Source organism: Otolemur garnettii, unplaced genomic scaffold (assembly GCF_000181295.1).
Source record: "Otolemur garnettii isolate 467f Iridium unplaced genomic scaffold, OtoGar3 scaffold00037, whole genome shotgun sequence".
In the NCBI taxonomy this organism is placed as follows: Eukaryota; Metazoa; Chordata; class Mammalia; order Primates; family Galagidae; genus Otolemur; species Otolemur garnettii.
Window position 1 is genome coordinate 13,874,915 of NW_003852432.1, and position 21,612 is coordinate 13,896,526.

The 21,612-nt window shown below is 35.9% G+C and overlaps 1 protein-coding gene across 1 annotated transcript in view; it reads left to right on the forward strand.

Annotated features, from left to right (window-relative positions):
* The first annotated feature begins 366 nt into the window (after window positions 1-366).
* The window catches only part of PPP1R3A (protein phosphatase 1 regulatory subunit 3A), a 40,304-nt gene continuing 19,058 nt past the window's right edge, over window positions 367-21,612 (forward strand). The window contains exon 1 of the mRNA XM_003789804.2: window positions 367-1,170. Within this exon, the coding sequence (XP_003789852.1) occupies window positions 392-1,170 (779 nt within the window). The 5' untranslated portion in view covers window positions 367-391. The remainder of the gene's footprint in view (window positions 1,171-21,612) is intronic.

The following is a 21,612-nucleotide window of genomic DNA, read 5'->3' on the forward strand; positions in this document are numbered from 1 at the left end:
TGATGCTACTTTCCTGATGTTTTAAAACATCCTAAGTTTTAATTTTTAATGTCAACTGCTAAAATAACATTTTATCCTCATGTTACAGAGCTTTTAATGCAGCATAAAACTGTTTTTAAAATGCTGCTTTAAAACTCAATTCATCAACAGACGCAACTTTCAAACCTGAGCGTTAAATCTGAAACATACTGGCGAGGATAGCACAGATGCTATCAAATTAAAGGCCTTTGGAGGCAGGCTCGCATAGTTTACACGCCATCGGACCTATTTATAGATCTGACTCCTTTCTGCAATGTCAACTGTAACATTATCCTTATTTTAAGCCTCAGTATCTCAAATATCAGCCTCTACTAGTTGTACAGTTCTCCCTTATTTGATATCAGAGAGCCCAATGGAGCCTTCTGAAGTACCTAGTCAGATCAGCAAAGATAATTTTTTAGAAGTTCCTAATTTATCTGATTCTCCTTGTGAAGATGAAGAAGTTAAAGTTAGTTTCAGGCCTGGTTTCTCCCCTCAACCAAGCAGACGAGGTTCTGATTCTTCTGAAGACATGTACCTGGACATACCCGCTTCAGGGACTAGGCGAGTTTCATTTGCTGACACCTTTGGATTCGATCTTGTGTCTGTTAAAGAATTTGATTGCTGGGAATTACCGAGTGTTTCAACTAATTTTCACTTAAGGAAGGACACTGAAGAATATGTTTTATCTCCATTATTTGACTTACCTTCTTCAAAAGAGGATCTTCTGCAACAACTTCAAGTAAAGAAAGCAGTCCTGGAGTCTGCTGAATGTCTTCCTGGGTCTACGAGTATGAAGGGGATTATTCGTGTTTTGAATGTTTCTTTTGAGAAGTTAGTGTATGTGAGGATGTCCTTAGATGACTGGCAGACACATTATGATATTTTAGCAGAATATGTTCCTAATTCGTGTGATGGTGAAACTGACCAGTTCTCTTTTAAGATTTCATTGGTTCCTCCTTATCAAAAAGATGGCAGTAAAGTTGAATTTTGTATACGTTATGAAACTTCTGTTGGTACATTTTGGTCAAACAATAATGGCACAAATTATGCGTTGGTTTGTCAAAAGAAAGAACAAGAGCCAGAGCCTGTAAAACCACGGGAAGAAGTTGGAAACAGACAGATAAAAGGCTGCTTAAAAGTAAAATCAAGGTAAGGCTGGATCTACCATTCTTTGCTACTCATGATCTTAAATTTGAAAATGTCATTTCATGTAGGGAATGTGTAGTCATTCTATATAAAAGGTTACTACTTGGTATGTAAAAAACTATAGTGCCAAGCTTTAACAAGGTCATTGCTATTCAAATGATAACATTGCACTATCTTTTCAAATGTGAAAAAAAAATACGGGTCCAATGGAATAGATTTAAGAGGGATAGTGAGACATGTATAGTAAATGTATATATTACTTGCCTAATAAGTTATAAATTACTTATGTTTAATCACGAAATCTAGATTCTTCACATAGAAGAACTATTTTGGCTTTGCAAGGCTATCTATTTTGGGTGTTTTTTAAATGTCTAGGCTCTACCTTGAAACATTTTTGATAAACAGCAAACTGTATTTCAATATATCCTTAGTGCTCAGAAATGTATAGACTTTTCCAAAAAGCTGCAACACACATTTAAATGAGTGAGTCACAGAGGGATGTTTGAAGTGGTAAGAGTGTCTGCTCAGGTAAATCATAAGACACACACCTTTAATAATAAGCTAACAGGGAGATAAGAATAGGAGAAATACACAAATTGCACATAAAATTTCATAATTATAGGAAAATGTAACATTATGGAATACAAATTAGTATACTTCGGTAATAAATGGAGTAGAGTAAAAAAATGACCCAAATATAAATAAGGATATTCATTTATATAGATTAGAGAATTGGGATGGGACCTCTCATTAGTAACCCTGCTCTCCTGTGAATGTGAAAAATAAAGAAAACTGGCTTTCAGCTCTCTCTATAGAGTCAACTAATTTCCATGACACTAGGTTAGCAGTGGCATGGAAATTAAACATTCAGGAGGAGTTAGACCCCCTCTGTGCCTCAGAGTCCCCACAGGGAGGTCCACCATTGCTCCACCAGCCACAGGCAAGTGTTTGATGGTCCTCTGAGTGCTTAATTCTAACTGTCCCGAAACCCACAGAATTTAGTCACTGTACCAGAAATAGTGTAATATGAGGAAAAGGGAGCTGCATTAGGAATCGAGACACCCTGATTCTAATTCTCTAAGTGTAATTTAATTAAAAGAAAGTAAGGTATGGAATTGGTAAATTTTTAACTCCTTAGGCTTTAATGTATAAAGCCATAAGTAATAACTCCTAAATGCTTTGTTCCCATGCAGTCACAAACTAAATGGAGTACAGGTGAAAACAATTCAAACAGGAAATTCTTTTATTTTAATTTTCTTTTGAAATTGTTTTAAAGACTGGCCGAATCAAGTTTGTGAATTATGCCAACTTTTTCAATCTAAATAAAACTCTGTCAGATTTTAACTGGTGCTATGAAGACAGGTAATATCATAACCTCTAAATATCATGAAATAACGATTTAGATGCTTCTGAAAATGCTCAGGAACATACTAGCTCCACAGCCAAACAGGTTTGACATAATTTAGCAAACTAAAACATATATAAATATATACATAGTGAATACTTTTCCAATGAGATAATTGCCAGTGAATACCCACTAACCCGGCTACCACCTGCTGTGTATGTTACACAAAACAGAAGGTAGGAAAGCTGCAGCTCCTTGTGAAGCTGTATTGAACTCAGTGGATTTTTCCCAAGTTAAAGATGCAGCATTAACATTACAAGCAATACATGCTAAACTATGATTTTGATAGATTACTTTGCTAGAACAAACTCAACTGGATACCACGACAAGGACTGGATAACTGATAAGCCTCATCTTCCACCTCAGCCCTGATATTTCTGGAACCTTTCCTAGTAGATGTATAGACCTATATATATCCACACACGCATTTGTATTCAGAACAGTAATCATTGGATTCATAGCGGACACTATTCAAGTTTTAATATTGCTTTGGGGAAAAACCTGAAAAGAACTAAACCACAAAATGGTCTAAAGGCCTGTAAAGTTTCCTAATGAGTTATAAAAATGGAAAAAATCTCTCTCCTTCAAAACCACAAATACATTTTCTGCACTTCTATAACTTAAAAATGACCAACATAATTCAAACCACATTTCGAAAAAAAAGCATTTGCCTCTGGAGGAGGCTTTTTGGGCTGAGTTTCAGTCCGACATGAATTTTTACATCTGATTTATATACCACTCAGAATGGAGTGTATAAAGGAAATCCTGACAGATCCTTAGAGCTGCATGTGCCATAATAGAATATTTATACAGCTTTTCCATGATATAATTTATATGCAATGGGGTTTCAAATATTCCTAAAACTCACACAAGAGAGCATTATCAAATTTCTAAATGAATATTGCAGTTGGATTTTATTGTAAAGAATTTGGTTAGAGAAAAATAGCACACCTTATTAGTGTTATTTCACAAAATATATACTTGGCTAAAATAAAAATGAACTAATATTTGTTTGATCAAAAAATTATAGCTTCTAAAATATCTTCTTCCCTCTGAATAGTTATAGACTCTAAATGGGTCTTTTTGGGGGCATTTTTACACTTCTCGTGTAGCTTAATTTGGAGGCTATTTCTTTCAGAAGATGAAAACAAAAGAGAAATTTATATACATTTTTGCTTGGTACATGCAACGAGATTAGTAATAGTGTGCAAAATAAATCAGAGTTAAAATGAAAATTAGGCAGTCGTGGTATACAGAGTAACATCTAACTTCAATTCCTCTTAATACCAAAGTTAATTTGCTATCAGTGTCCCTGAGATTACATCTTCTGAAAGTGTCAATAATCCCTGCTAATAAGCATAGAATGAACTGTGGGAACACATTTACACAAGATTTCTGATATGTCAATCACCCACCCAGGCGTTATGTTTTCTCTACGGAGATTTTTCCTTGGTTAGGGTTTGCAAATCTCCCACATTGGTGTGGGTTTTCTTTCTCTTTTCTTTCTTTCTTTCTTTCTTTCTTTCTTTCTTTCTTTCTTTCTTTCTTTCTTTCTTTCTATGTTTAATAGTCTATTCACTTTGGACAGAAAAAAAAATCTAGAGGGAGAAGAAAGCAGAGTTTGTAACTCAGAGGCATGTGACTGAGAGTGACCCAAAGTTATCTAATTGCTCTGAGTGGTATGTATCACAAGACACCTGTTACGTGTCACTACATAGGCAGCACTGGAGTGTGAGCTAGCAAACACACTGAGCATATTTCTGATCTATATCCCCTGGGATTTATTTAAAGACCAACAACAAAGGATGACAGATAGATCACATTGAATAAGGTAAAAATATCACGCAGAAACAGTATAACCTCAAGCTCCACCACGTCTTAGCTGTGTGCACATAAACAAATTTGGTTTCTTCATCTGTTAATTGGGAATAGCAGTGGCTCTATTTCATAAAGGTTGAGATTTTTATGGGGTAAAATATTAGCATAGGTGCCTGGCACCTAAGTTATTTACTAATGATAACTACCACAATGGTAATGCTAATTCTAGCTTCAGGTGGATCTGAAACACTCCAGCAAAACTCAAGCTGCACCACAGTTTCCCTTCCTCTTTCCCTTCAGGGTTCCTAAATTGTCAACTTTGGAGACCCTTTCCTTGGTCTCTTGTAAGATTTTAATCAACAAGCAAAAGTTGACCAGTAAATTTTCTTGAGATTTGTGTCAGCTTATATCTGTAACATCTTAAACCTGGAAGAGAACTTAGCGACTGTTAACATTCCAACATTTAGTTGGTGAAAAAATGAAGAATCAGAGGGAAGGGGGAAAAGGCATTCATCTCAGCATTGAACAGACATGCCTGTTCATCCCAGGGATATATATGCTTAGAAGCTATGTGGCTGTGGGCATGTTATTTACTTCTTTGTCTGTCAAATAGGGGTCATGATGCCTGATGTGGCAATGATTAAATAAATGCTTTAATGCTTCTAGTTAGAGTACTTATAAAATTATTGTCAAAAGCTAACTATTATAATTGGCATAATAATACAGTATCATCATTGCTATCAAATCTTATTCAGCTAACCAATCTCCTGATTCCTGGACTTGCATCATTTCTCCAGGTACCATAACTCTCATTATTCAGATTCCAAAACTGATTCAGCAAATGTTTATTGGCAGTCCGTGTACCAGATTCTGGGCTGTCAGGCAGCAGTATCCAAATGAGAGACGTGACTGGAGTCAGGAGCTTATGCAGAGAGGAGGTTCCAGTGGAAAAGACCTCACAGGGCAGAGAGAGGGGAGGGGGAGAAATAAAACCCCCAAACCAAGCCCAGATTCTCTGGGTGTACAATGGAATCCACAGATAAAAAAATAAAACAGGAAAAGTATACATTGTAGATTTTGTAGGATATGGGATCTATAACTGGCATCATATACTGGTGAGGAGAGTGGTCTTCTCAGAATCTTGTGTTTTTGCCCCCCCAAAATGTAAAATGTTTGCCTGTTAAATGTTTGGTCTCCGCACTTGGGTACGTAGGTTGGTTATATCTGGCTTTGAATTTCATTAAGTGAAATCAATTTATTGTTGTAAGCAAGGAAATTATATGATGCAGGTATTTGATGATAAGTATTTATAACACGGCCAGGTGAATGCAAATGAAGTCCTGAGTGCTTTAATGCTAAAGAAGGGACTTAATGAGTCTGACCTTTTTGAAGAATAGAACCAGGCACATCTAGGAATGGAAAAGACAGAAATCTTTTCTAAAGCTCAATTTTTAAGAATACAGAGAGTTTATCTTTCAGGGTGGTAAAATCACTCAAATGAGGCCAAGAAAAGCACTGGGAAGTGGGGCATAAGACATGGCCATGCTGCGTGTTCCAGCCAGAGCTGTTAGATTGTGAGACTTCCTTAATTTACACATACAGTGTAATCTGGGGTCCTGGAAATAGTCCAAAGAGGTGTAAATAGCCCCACGAGGCCTTTGGGACTGAATGTATTCCATAACTAACTCGTTTTGAGTCTGCACTAATTGTGGAAGCTGGGTCTGTTTAAGGGGAGGGACCTCTGGCAAGGCCATATGGAAACATAAAACACAGCTGCGCGGGGCCCATCAAGAGGGGGTTTGGACGCGGCCAACTGTTTGACAGCAAGTTGCCAACTGGCTTCGAGTTTCCTTGGAGATTCACCAAGGCATCGTGGCTTCCTGGTTTTGTGGAAATCCGTACACCCATAAGCTTAGACTTTTCCTGGAGTAGTTTTCAAACTTTTCTGAGAAAAGAAGAACAAGAGAGTGTCCTCATTCAGAGGTTTGCTCAAGCTGTAGCTGAAGGGAATCACTAGCAATGTCACCCCTCAAAGGGCTCCTCTGGGGTCTCTGAGTCTAACCTCCCCACCCGAAACCCATCTGCAGCCTGGAAAAGTGGAGCAGGGCCCAGGAACTCTGAGCCAAAAATGTTCCAGGAAAAAATAATGATGGGACCATTGTGAAGTGGGCCAACTTAGTTTTCACCCTCCTCCAATCCTGCTAACTGTGACTCGTGTCCCTGGTTTATCCCAACCCCTCATCAGGAATAACATAGGGAAAGCAACCTCAGACGCAGATACGTGGGGGGCCCTGACTACTGAGTAAGTACCTGTCAGACTTACGAGGTCCTCCATACACTGACATTGTAACCGTGCCTAAAACTTACATGCATCTGTGTTGATGTGTGTGGACATGTATTTGTATGCCCACACACACACACACACACACACACACACACGGTATTTCCCTCTTTAAATGCAGACACCTTTCGGCTACCTGCACTGTACCCATTGAGGTTGGTTGCTCAGGAGCACTTTGTGTTTGGCTGGAGACAATGGTAACAGGTAATTTTAGAGCAGAAAGCACCATAGGTTATAAGACAGATCTGAGTACTTAGTTGTGCTAAGGGCTCCACGGAAGTCTGAGGACTCTGGGGGTTTGGAGCATGTGCGTATTGGGGGTTGTGAAATTCAAAAACAATGAAGTATAATAAAAAGAGCAAGGGGTCTCGAGTAGGTAAGTCAAGTCTTTGGGCTTTACTTCTAAGTAATTATTCCCTGATTGAACTTGGATAAATTGTATTTTATATCAGTTTTATGCAGGTATGAAATATGAAAGTAATTTCTACTGTCACTGTTTTCTAAAGGTCTCAACTGGTAAACTACACAGTAGTATTTTAATACAAAAGTCAAAGAGAACACCCAGCAGCAGCAGGTTCTCCTACGGGAGAATGAGATTGCCATGATAAGGACCGTACATTCACAGTCCTGACGGATGGGGGAGCCCAGGAGGTTAACAGCAGTCCACAGCTTTCTTTTGCTTTGAGTTCTGAGCATGGAAGATATTCGTATTACAGTATTTCCTCTGGGAGCCAGAGAATCAGAGACTTTATTTGCGAAATTAGAAAGTTAAAACTACTTCAGAAGATCACTCAGTTTATTTTTTCAATCCTACCTAAAAAGATAGCTGTATTAGAATTCTTGAAAACCTCTTAGGCAAATAACCAATACTTAAGAATAATAGTTACATTATTTTCTAGATATCTAATTTTTTAAATGACATTTCATTCGAGAGTGTAACTGTACAAATAAAATGTTGAAAAGAAATTTTGAATACATTTGTAGAAATCAAATGTACTATAGAGCAACTGAGATTTAAATTGGTTTAAGGGATATACTTTTGTGAAAAAGGTTAACATTGTGTCTACAAGCAGAAATCATTTGAACATATGTTACAGCTCTGTATTCTGTGTGTGTGTGTATGTACAATTATAACTAAGAGCTTTTTCCTAATCAATGACTATATACAGAGGACTGATACAGCCATTCCAGTTGATAATTTATTGAGGAGATTAAACATAGGGAGTGGTATAATACTTCCTAGTTATATTCAACTCAGCCTTGATATGCTGCTGTTTTTTGTGTAAAAAATAAAAACACACATATGCATATGTGAGATTTTGGCTTAAACTTTCTTTTTCTGTGTGTATATGTGTTTGATATGTATGATGTTCTTTGCATAGTTTATATTATAGCTAGTATTTTATATTTTCTATGTTAGTCATACCTCGTTCAAAATTAACTTACGTGACCCAAGTTAAGTTTTCAGATAATGGCAAGTAGGTAAATATTCAAGGTAATATTTGCAATCTCATAAAAGCTCTAGTCCTTTAGTCTGTTTTATCCACATTATGGGATTTGCTTTTTTTTGTTATTTTATTATTATTATTATTTTATTAAATCATAGCTGTGTACATTAATGTAGTCATGGGGTACAATGTGCTAGTTTTATATACAATTTGAAACGTTTTCACCAAACTGGTTAACATAGCCTTCATGGCATTTTCTTAGTTATTGTATTAAGACATTTATATTCTACATTTAGTAAGTTTCACATGTACCCTTGTAAGATGCACCGTAGGTGTGGTCCCACCAATCACCCTCCCTTCTTCCATCCATCCTCTCCCCTCCATTCCCCTCCCTTTCCCCTTTCTCCATATTCTTGGGCTATAATTGGACTTTTGACCTTTCATTGCTTTGTTTTGCTTCCTTTAAACTACCTTTGCTGTTAGTCATTATTACAAATTAACACTTAGCAAAAGATTTACTGCTTATCAGATATTTTTGTGTCTGGAAGGAATAGGACTTTGGCCTTGTCTTCCTCCGCTTACACAGAATGTTTACAATGGTAGCACTTCTAGGCAGTCCTTATCCAGGGATTGTATTTTTGTCACCTTCACATTAAAGTTTATCATTTGTAATTGTTATATTTTAATAATGTAATTTTATTCCTTTATGGAAGAACCTAAAAATTATTTTATCATGAAGAACTTCGTTCAATACTTAGACTATTTTCAAAGAAGGTCATTGACTACACTTACACTACTGCTTAAAAACAATTGTGAGACTGCATTTTACTAGCCATAACACGGACACGGTGATGAGAATAAGTAGTTGGATTAATTAGGTCAAATTCCAGAAAGGTATCCTTTTATTCCTGAAAAGTAGTTATTACAATGAAGAAACTAAAACTGTGATACTGAAACAGAAGGTACCTTTTGAAGGTAACCCTTGACCAAACTGGTACAGAGCTGATTCTGATTTCAAAACCACCCTCCCATTCATTATTGACTCTGCCTCATTAACATTTGTGAATAATTCAGAATATTAAATCTGAGTAATGTTGTGGAGCCTCAACACACTGAAATATATATACTTGGAGAGTTCTGCAGAGTTTATGATTAGAATGCTGGGACTGTATTTGGCCCTTTCTGGCTTCTGAAGCTATGAAAGAACAGGAGTGATACATCAATACGTTGTGGGAGATTAAACGGAGGGAGTGGTGGAATACTTCCTAGCTGTGTTCAACTCATCCTTGATGCACTGCTGTCATCTGTGTCGAAAATAAACACAGTGCTCTCCGCTGAAAGATTCCAGTTTGCATGTAAACATGAGCAGAGCCAAAGGTTTATTTTTAAAGCTTTCTGTCATTCAGACTCTAGCTCCTTCACCTGTCTCCATAGTTTCTATTCCAGCCAGTGGCCTGCCTTGAAAACTTTTTTTTCTGGTCTTTGATGATCCCATTCCTACCTTCCACCAAAGACCGAGCTCAATTTTCTCTCTTCCTTGAGGCTGTTCTGCTCTAATTTATTCAGGTCCTTCCCTTCTCCAAGTTTAGCTTTTAAAGCCTGTATCATTTAACTACTTTCTACACAGTAAGATGTTGCCTTTATCTTATCACTTTTAAAAAACTCACAGATGTGTGCCCTTCTTTCCAACTGAATTGAAGTGACTTGAGGTCAGGAACGGTGTATTAGTCTAAGTATTATGCAGTATTTCCCACAGTGACTAACACCAGCATTTATATATGAAAAGCTCTGAAAAAAATATCTGTTAATGGAAAATGGTTTTTCTCATTGATAACCCTAAGACCTGGTAAAATACAAAAGTATCTTCTGAATAATTAAATAATGAATTATGTGAACTATAGATTTAATGATGAGTGCTTTTATTGTTTTCATGATCTTTTCCCCTTTTTTTAGTGATCATTTTAAAGATGCCTCCTGGACAGTTTATTGGATATCCAAGTGGCAAATTAATTACCTTATGTCCAAAACCAGAAGTGCATCCCCCTACATTCTAGTTTCTTTTCATCCGTATTTTGTTTAAAATCATAGACATTATTCTTGTCATAAAAATAAGAAGCTTCAAGATCGTAATTTATTTTCTTCGGCTAATTTCTATTAATTTTACACCTATATTACATTCTCTGGACATAGAGGTAATGATTGCTTATTTGATCAAAAATAAAAAAAATTTTAAAAATGAATAATAGAATATGCAGAGAAAAGAAACAGATAAAAGAAAATTTTGTCCTTGCAGTAACTCTACTCCAGTTGTTGAATAAATTGGCTCAAAATTAAATTTAAAACTGGACACATTAACTATAGTAACATCTTGCAGATAATCTAAATTTAGATGATTCTTTCAGTTACAAAGGTATCAGTGAAAAATCAAATTGAGAGATTAATTAATATAGTCTGCTATAAATGTTCTAATTATTTAGTTTTTTCTTTTTTCCTGTGGCTTCTAAAGGGATGATTCATTGAGTCACTAATATTTTACTTTTCAGTATTGTCAAGTATTTCTAGCTTGTTAAATGAAAGAAATATTCATTGATCATCCTTTGATCTCCTTCATACTATGATTCAGACAACTGGGACCGGAACCAGAAAAGTCCCACAGGCAGAATAACAAAAGACCAAGGCAGATTTCTGTGCCCATAGGTCCAAATTGATTCATTCTTTCTTCTTGCCAGCGCCAGGCCTATGCTCAGTTAGTGTTGATGTGAATGTTCGTGTGGTCCTTACAGACGCTCCTATCTGTGGACACCTGACTGTTATGCCAGTGGCATCTCTATCTTGAGATTGGAAACAGTCTTGGTCTTTCTGTATATGAAACTAGAATAAGCAGAAAAGATTAAAGGCTAGTAATGCAATGCTTCTAAATTTTTAAACTTTAGACCTACAAAAAAGGTAGTGTAGTGTAGTATCCGCTACACTCTATTAAGTACTATTTAATTATTTTATTTTGATGTAATTTTAGATTTATAGAAAAGCTACAGGAAGAATAGGGAATTTCTGTATTTGTGTATATAAATGTTGCAAACTGTATAACCTAGAAGAGCCATATCATTAGTTCTAGATGAAGAAACTTTTACTTTTGAAAATTTTAACAATGATACCTTTCCGGTTTGTAACTGATTGCTGATTTTACTGCATATAAAACATTGGTGGGAGAAGAAAGAGATAGAATCCAATTTTTTAAGTGATACAAAATTACTAGATTGGAAGAATAAGTTCTAGCTTCTCTAGCACTGCAGGATGACTGTAGTTAACAATAATACATATATACTTTCAAATGTCCAGAAAGAGGACATTGAATGGTTTCCACACAGAATAATGGTAAATGTCTGTGATGACGTTTACACTAGTCTGATCTGATCACTATGTATTATATGTATTGAAAAGTTATTATGCATCCCATGAATAGATGCATTATTATTTGTGAATTTAAAAGCTAAAATTTAAAATTTCTAAACACATTTAACACAATATATCTTGTGAAAATATTAACAATTTTTTTATTATTTATTATTTATTACTTAATTTTAAAAACTTAAAAAAAACCCAGAATATTGCAGGGATATGCATGCTTTGGTTACATAGCTTGTTTTTGTACATTTTCCCCCTTTTAAAATTAAATCACAGCTGAATTTGTATATTATAATTAGCCATATTTATTTAAAAAATTTTTTAATTATAATTTTATGGCAATAAGAATTGGAAACAAATATCAATCTTAGGAAATTAGTATGCTAATTATGTATTATATAAGGCAAAATAATTATAAATCCCATCTATAATGATATATCAATTAACTCTTACATCACCATTCTTAATTAATTTTCTCAGTTTTAATTAAGAGTTTTACTAAAATTTGTCTAATAGTCTTAAGAACTTTATTTTATAAAACCTAAACTCTCTATCCAAAATATAAATGCATTATTGAGATAGGTAATGCAGAACATTTCAAAATATTTTATTTTTCACTTTCTTAGGATAAGTGTTTCAAAGAAAGTAGCTACCAGTTAAGGTTTTATTACAAACCTCTTGTTTTTTAATTAACTTTCAAAATACAAATATGGGTAAACTCCCATATTTGTATACAGAAATATAAAAATATCATGAGCTCAAATTAAATATAAAAATATTGTGAGATTAATTTAAAATTTTTTGGAGAAAGAATAAGCTATTGACTGAATAATACCGAGGGATACTCTTTTTACTGCAATAGAACTTACTTGCCTACAACAAGTATATCGTCTATGACAAATTGTGACCACTGAGAAAATTTGTTTTTTTTTAAAGGATTTGTGAAATTATTCTGGGTTGATTATAAGGTACATTTTTTTCTGTCTATATTTCTACAATTCTAGGGAATTCTTTGACTACGTGTAAAAATTTGGGAACAATTTCCTTTTATCTTTTTAATTTTGTATCTGAAGATCTGGCATTTGTTAGAAACTGCCTATAAAACCATGTAGGACTCTCATCTCATGTGTGATGAACTGTAGCTTATTGACAACTTTACATTTATGATATTTTACTATGTTAATAGCTTAGCTTGTTTCTTATCAATTTAGATATTTCTATTCATACAAACTTAAACTATATATGTTTTAAATCTCTCCATTATTACTTCTTAAGCTATATAACATTATCTCCCATTAGATCATTTATACATTGTAGGGAGCAGAGCCTCATTTCACATAAGAAAAAATTTAGTTAAATGAGATTTATCTAATGAAGTCCAGAAAATAAATAAGAGAAGCTAGGTTTGTAATTTAAGGTTTTTAACTCTTGTAGCTCTGAGGCACAGTGCCTCAGTAGACCAATTATTCATAAAGAATTTGTGGAGTCATCATGTTGCATAGAACTCTATTAGATAGCTTCTATCTTTGAGCAAAGATTTGGCTAAGTAATGATATTTTTACACATGAAAAGAGTGTGCCAAATAGGATGAGACATACTACGTACCCAGAAGAGTTGACAGGGAACACAGAGCAAGGAACACTAGAGAGATGATCCTGCAAGCTGCCCCGAGTAGTGACAGCATGATAGAAGATCTGAACTTGACCTGAAACAGGGAAGTTTGTGCAGTTGTTCTGATCATGAAAGAGTGCTGGATATTATCAAAAGCTTTTTCTGCATCAATTGAGAGAATCATATGGTCTTTGTTTTTTATTTTGTTAATGTAATGAATTATATTTGGAGATCACTTAGGGATCTAAAAATAGACCTGCCATTCAATCCTTCAATTCCTCTACTAGGTATATATCCAGAAGACCAAAAATCACTTTATAACAAAGATATTTGCACCAGAGTGTTTATTGCAGCCCAATTCATAATTGCTAAGTCATGGAAGAAGCCCAAGTGCCCATTGACCCAAAAATGGATCAATAAATTGTGGTATATGTACACCATGGAATATTATGCACCCTTAAAAAGATGGAGACTTTACATCTTTTGTGTTTACATAGATGGAACTGGAACATATTCTTCTTAGCAAAGTATCTCAAGAGGAAGAAAAAGTATCCAGTGTACTCAGCCCTACTATGAAACCAATTTCCATATGAATGCTATAATCCAACTACAGCCCAAGATGAAGGGGAAAGAGGAGGGAGGGGGGTTGGAAGGGGAGGATGGGTGGAGGGAGAGTAAGTGGTAGGACCACACCTATGGTGCATCTTACAAGGGTACAAGTTAAATCTACTAAGTGTAGAACATAAATGTCTTAACACAATAACTAAGAAAATGCGGTGAAGGCTATGTTAGCCAATTTGATGACAGTATTTCAAATTGTATATAAAACCAGCACATTGTACCCCGTAATTGCATTAATGTACACAGTTATGATTTAATAAAAAAAAATAAAATAAAAAGTTTGTGCAGGTGGAGAAGGAGAACATTTACACGGAGGAAACATGTACTTGTGGAGATAGCAGCCAAAGAATGAGGTGAAGATCTTGTTTGTTAACCAGGCTGCCTGAAATGGAAGAAACTGTGAGAGTCAATCAAAAAGGTTGTAAAAATATTGTACAGTCTTCTTAGGCTAAATATTTTGTATGTTAGTCTCTATGCTTGAAGACAAAGGATTATTTTAGTTACATTAATACTCCACAAAGATTATACCGGATAAATTAACATGGAGAAAAAACGCATGATCTAACTATTCACTAACTATAGAAAGGAAAATTGAATGTGATTCTAAATGTTGAGTATCAATTCCCCCAAATTTTTCTCCTAAGATGTTTTACATTAGTAATGTTATAGGAACAGTTCTTTATTGTCTTGAAAAACTTTTTATAACATTCATGAATACCACCATCACACTTACTGTGTTTGGGGCATGCCACGGTTTAAATAATTATTGCTATGTTCATAACCATTTTTAACTTACTATTTTTGTATATGGTGGTATTTTAAAACATAGATCTCATCCATCTTTTATTATCAATATTAATTATTGATATAATAATTCTATTATATGCTCTTTTTAGCATAATAAGCAGATGTATATTATGGCAGAGATTTTTTTTTTTATATTGCTATACTTGTTTCATAGGTAATTCACCTTACTCTAGTCATGCTTAGGGAAAAATTTTTTTTCTTCTTCTTTTTTTTTAGACAGAGTCTCCCTGGGGTTCAGTTTTGTTGTGTCATAGCTGACAGCAACCTCAAACTCTTAGCTTCAAGTAATACTCTTGCCTCAGCCTCCTGAGTATCTGGGACTACAGGCACCCACCACAATGCCCAGCTAATTTTGCTATTTTAGGAGAGATGGGGTCTCACTTTTGCTCAGGCTGGTCTTGAGCTCCTTAGCTCAATCCACCCATCTCCGCTGTCCAAAGTGCTAGGATTATAGGTGTGAGCTACCATACCCAGCAAGAGGAAATTTCTTACGAAAGTTTTGATCCAAATTCTTTCTTCAAAAATCTAAGGTTTATGTTTTAACTTACTGAAAAAAATTACCTCAGTCATCTCAACTTGTGCCATCTTGAATAAAGATGTGGAAATTACTGTGCTTTTTTCTATAATACCAATGATCTCAAAGTTGGGGACATGGATCTTTGTTATCATGAAAGAAAAAAATTATCAAAATAGCAGTAGCCAAACTATTAATAGGCTTTTCAACTTGTACATTGATAGGTAGTAAAAAAAAAAAAAAATCAGTGAGTAGAAGAAATAAATCAAGGATCTTCATTCATTTAGCAAGTACTTATTGAATATATACTCTGTGCCAAGTACTGTTCTAAGCACTGGAGATACATCAGCAAAAAATGATCCTGCCCTAATGTAGCTGACATTCTAATGGAGGGAGAACTAATAATAAATAGCAGACAGCATCAAGATAAGTAAGTTATGTTAGAACATGATAAATGCAATTGAGAAAATAAAGTGCAGACAAGCTTAAATAGAATAAGGCTTATTTCCTCACTGTCTGAGTGAAAAATGCACTTCATTGAGAAGGGGACAATTGATCAGCGATTTGAAGAGAGTTAACCACGGAGATGTATGCAGGAAGACAGTTCATACTGACAGAACCAGCCAGTGCAAAAAAGTCCAGGAGGGAGTGAAGAGGATGGTTCGAGCAGTAGCAGGAGGCCAGGGTGTGGCTGAGGCAGAGTGAAGGAAGGGGAGCGTAGTAGGAGATGCTGTCAAGACACTTGCAGGGAACCGAGGTGGAGAGCATTCCAGTCCATGGACAGTCCTTATCCAAGAGGCAGACTGATAGGCAGACCTGTGATTTGGGAGAGAGTTTAGGGCTAGTAAAAATTTAGGAGTTGTCAGATATAAATGATATATAAAAACACATGCCTGGAAGTATCACCAAGAGAATAGAATCCATAAAGAAGAGAAAAGAAGCAAGAGCTGAGCTCTGGGAAATTCCAACATTAAATAGCAGGGAATAGATGAGGAAGGAGTAGAGATGGTTAAAATTGGGAGCCAAGTTGTACAACACACTCTCTAAAAGTTGAGATTAGAATTGCATCTATAAAACTAAAGCAGTTGCCATGAATTTAAAAAAATCTGTCTTGCCTGGGCACAGTGGCTCATGCCTATAATCCCACCACTCTGGGAGGCTGAGACAGGTTTATAGTTTGAGCTCAGGAGTTCAAGAACAGCTGGAGCAAGAGTAAGACCCCATCTCTACCAAAAACAAAATAATTAGCTGGGTGTTATGGTGGGGGCCTGTTATCTCAGCTACTCGGGAGGCTGAAGCAAGAGTATTGCTTGAGCCGAAGAGTTTGAGGTTGCTGTGAGCTATGATGGCACAGCGCTCCATCGAAGTACTCAGGGCAACAGAGTGAGACTCTGTCTCAAAAAAAAAGTTTCTACAAAGTGCCTTTGTGCTTATAATCTTATTTGTTTTTTACAAAAACACTGTGATGAAGATCAGGCCGGTGTTATTATCTCCATTGTGACAACTGCAGAAAGCAGATTAAAGAGATTTACATAGTTTGTTGAGGTCACAGAATGAGCATGTGGGTTTTTGAGAACTTGAAAACAAATATTTTTGACACCACTGCATATGACTTTTCTACTACGACCTACAGGACCCCACACCACTCACAGCTAAGACTAATTCAATTAGTCAGAACAATAGTCCCTTGTAAAGGTCTTTGGCAAGAAGGACCATCTTTGTTTTTTGGGTTTTTTTTTAAGAATACTAAAAAAAGAAAATATACCCTTTATTACAGAATTTTATTTGCAACTTCTTATTTTAACCTTTTCAATTTCATTTCCATGAGGATAAATTAATTTGAAATACAAATTCCAGGTTTTTTCCTAAGTTACTAAAAATATATGCATTCATAACCTCACCATTTTGAAACAAATGTGAAATTATGCAATGCACATGTATTGGATTAGAACCTGCTGTGTTCATTCATTGATATATTGTGTACTACACTGTTTCTGGACAGTTTGTAGAGGTGGAGGGTCTATTTTAGAGTGGGAACGGTGTCCATGTTTAGAAATAGAATATTCTCTGTAATCCTAGCACTCTGGGAGGCCAAGGCCAGAGAGTTGCATGAGCTCATGAGTTCGAGACCAGCCTCAGCAAAAGCCAGACCCTGTCTCTATTAGAAAATAGAAAAATTGAGGCAAGAGGATCACTTGATCCTGAGTTAGAGGTAGCTGTGAGCTACGATGCTACGGCACTCTACCCAGGGCGACAGCATAAGACTCTATCTCAAAAAACGAAAAGAAAAGAAATAAAATGTTCTAGTGATTGACTTTCTCCTTCTGTTTTCATTGGCTTCTAATGCTCCTTAGGTCTCCAGTAGCCCAGAGGTCTCAGCATAAGGGGCCGTGCAGAGAAGGCACAGATGAACACATACCATCTGCACTGCAATTCGTCTTTGACAACAAACTCTTCTGGGGTCCCTTTACTCTGGATGATTTTTTGTCCAAATACCCAAATTCTATTCTGTAGATGTGTTTTTAATCTACTTAAAGACCCAGGTGCTAATTCTGTTTGAGAGATAGTGGAGTCATGAAACAGTTAAAGTAATCAATGAAGATCAATGAAGAAATTTCACCTTTGAGTTATTTTAAAAAATGCTCTAAACCATTATAGCTGCCATTATTTTATTTTTCAAAATGTGTTGATTACCTTGAATATAGATTACTGGATCTGTACATACTAAATATGTATGTAAATTGGCACTCATGAGAAAAAAATATTTTCTATAATAACAGTGCATGCTCTCTCCCTCCCCTTCTCCCTCCCCTCCTCTCTCTCTCTCTCTCTATATATATGTATATATGTATCAAAAAAACATTAAAAAGTGATGGTTCTGAAAGACACCAAGTGTAGTGTTTCAAGTGTCCTCACTTCTATACTATGTCAGGCAAAAAGAAAAGACTAGAAGATATGTGATGTGGTATTTTTATATGAACTACTCTCTTACACATAATAAACTCCAAACACATTAAGCTATCACCATTATCCATGAACTTGCATTTAAATCATTATATCCCAGCTCTGCCTTTTCAATACCTTGCACCTCATCTCTATTATTTTCACCTCAAGGCTCTAATTTTTCCTTTTATGAGCTCTAACCTGCTAGTGTCCTTGGTGATACACTTTATGGCACTTTCACTTACAGTAATTGTTTGGGCAATTTGCTGCATAGTTCAACTGGAAAACATTTTGCCAGCCCAGGTCTCAACCTTCAGAAACATGTTCAATTTTATAATAAGCCATAGTTTTTAACTTAGAAATGATGTACGTCTCTTATTAAAAACAACATCTAGGTTTTCTTTCAGTGAAAAAATAAAAGTAAATTTAAAGTCATTGAAGTATGGCTAGGCAGTGCTCACGGTGAATGGAAACTGCTTAGCAGGAACACAATTCACATTTCTACCACTATTCTCGCCATCCCCCTAGACAACTTTAACTGTAGAATATTTTTACTGTAGGAGTTAATTTCACCTTACCCATACATCTTCATAGTAAAAATCAGTGTAGAATAGTAGAGTCAGCTAGTGCTCCTCAAACGCCACTGCACGTAGTAAAGGGCAAAGGTACCTGTGCCCAGACCCCACGATGAAGATTCCAATTTAATTGGTCTGCGTGGTCCCAGCTTAAATATTTTAAAATGCTCTGCAGATGATTCCATATGCACAAGGGTTGAGAATAACTGATGTAAACAAAGGACATAAATATTTCTGCTTTCATTTATAACTTACCAAAAAAAAAAACAAGAAAATCTTTTAGTCACAGTATCCTCAAAAGAATAATTCTGTTTAAAAAGAAAGAAAAGTTAATAAATCCAAACAAAATAACACACCTAATAATGTGGCATGAGAGATTTTTAAGCTTACATTAATGCAAGGCGGGGCATCAAGATATAAAGAATAAGCTTTATAATCTATTTACTATTTTGCCCCTGTGATGACTTGGATAAAGGACACATTTCCTCAGGGAAAGGGGATGTTATACAACATAAGCAGAGTTAATTTTCCTTTAGAATGAAGTAAGATTTTAATAGATTCTTTTCTTCTGAAGACATTAATTAAGGTGGTAAAGACTGCTTTTCATCAGTACTACACTATGGCAATAAAGACGAGGGCCCAACATGAACGGATCTGTACAGAAGTGACAAGGCATTTAAAAAGGAGCCTGAAGGAGCGGAGAAGGGGGCGAGTGAGAGCGCAGGAGAGTCAGGAGAGTAAAAAGTAGACAGGATTGGGCTGTATCCATGCTGCCTAGGCTAGCTGTGTCTGTTAGCAATGACTGGAGTTAAGATTGTATCCCTCCACAGAAACTGGGAGACAGAGGCTCTGTCCTCACTGATGATCACATTTTAATGAGATGGGTTCAGGTCCTTGAGGAAAACACTCCTGAACAACTCAGGAGTGCCTATTCATTTAAAAGGGACAGGAAACATGTTCATAAGTATAAGCCCTGTTTCATAAATGGTGGTCCGGGGACTATGTTTAGGTTTTGGCTAGCACAAACGGCAAATTCTTTCAGAAGCCTTGAGCTTTCTCAAGTAGGCACTTTAAGAGAGGCGAGGGTCATCCTAGGAATGCAGCCTTCATCTACTAATAACCATGTGAGTATTTGTTTAAGGCTTCAATGTGCAGAGGGTGAGTGAAGAAAATCACTTGTCTTTCCAGGCCAAGATTGAGACCCAGTTGAGAACTGGGGCTTGCAGAGCCTGGTGAAGGTTTGATCAAGGAGAGAATCTGTCCTTACTGAGTCACTAAGATCCACTTCTACTCATCTTCTAGTTCTTTTCATCGGACATCAGTATCCTTTTCATTACCATGTCCCGTAGTATTCTATCTGCCTGGAATATTCTTCTGCTCCCTCCTCTTCATTTGAGTAATTATACTAAGACTTCAGTTCTCAGACAAACTATCATCTCCTACGGGAAGCCTTTCCTGGCCACCTCTCTTTCCAGGATTTGAGTCAATTCCCCTGTTGTTTTCATTTTATAGGGCTCCATGCTACCCTAATCACAATTGCAATTTTTAAAGTGCTGGTTTGTGTTCCTCTGTATCACTCATTATACTGTAAACTTTATGAAGGGAAAAAATTTTCAATCTCAGCCTGCACTAGTTGTGTTACTTGTGGCTGACTGCCTAGCACATACTAGATGTTTGTTGAATGAATACGTGTTCGATTTTATCCAATATTATTCTGAATTAGCATCATGTCTAACAGGTGGACTGAATCACTTTAAACCCAACTGTTAGTAATGTTCTTCTGCATGGTGACTACGAAACCGTGTGCTGCCTTGTTAAAAGTGGGAGCAGAGGTCCCTGGCTTTGTCAACATAACTGCATCTCAGAAGTTTGGCTCTTGCACCTGACTCCTTTGGCAATCCAGGATATGGTCCAACTTCCTCAGTCACCTTTTCCTTACCTTTCTGTGTGTGTCTGGTCCCAATATCCTCATAGACTAATCACTAATCCTCAGCCATAGTTTTCTTAGTGAACTCTCTTACTGCATCTTCTTAGGGTTCCTGGTAATGAACTTTGCTGGATTTCTTCAGGGATACAAAAGCCTTCGACTAGGCAAGCCCTCTTGGTATCTTTTATAAGCTTCTCCTGAAATCCTCCAATTCCCTCAAATGGGAGGCTCCAGAGAAAATGATTTGGCGCCTCCACTGTAAACTTCCTAATCACCTGGACTTATTTTTCTGAATCTGTATGTCGAGGTCTGTTTACATCTGTTCAAGATTAGAACCTGGGTAGAACCAATAACCATTGGATGTGTCATGGCATTTAAAATTGAAATTAACATTAGTTAGAATAGGAAGTGTAATTAGCTCCTTGTGATAATTATATTAAGAAGTACTGTTCCTGTTAAAAATAATATTACCTCCTATTTAAAGTGTTTTAATCAAATAAAATCTATGTAGGATCTCTTCAAGGGAGTGAGGACCATAGGCTAACATAAAAATTATATTACTCATTTTATATGGAGATGTGACTACGTTATGATCAATAGACATAAACTTATCTAGAAACCCAGTGCAGAGTTTAGGGTATATGGAGTGTAGAACTAAAGAACTAAGGGTTTGATTCTCCTGAATTTTAGTAAAGTAATAGTAACAAAACATTACCTTGTATTTTAGATTAACCTAGAGTAATAAAGTGGCAAGAAAATGAATATAGACAGTAAATAAAGCTCCAGATGAAAAGTTATACTATAACGTATTTTCCACAACATGATTTGTGGATAAGCTTAAAAAATACTTGAATACCTTTACGTGGGTTCTGTAGCTAATTCTGTTGCAGAAATATTAGTTTGATTTTGATCCCCTTCTTCCTGGACTGTTAGTTCAAAGACTGAATGATTTTTACTCTATAAAATTTTTCATATAGTTTCAAAAGGGAACATGGGTGTTAACCACCATTTTGCATAAATATAAAATACT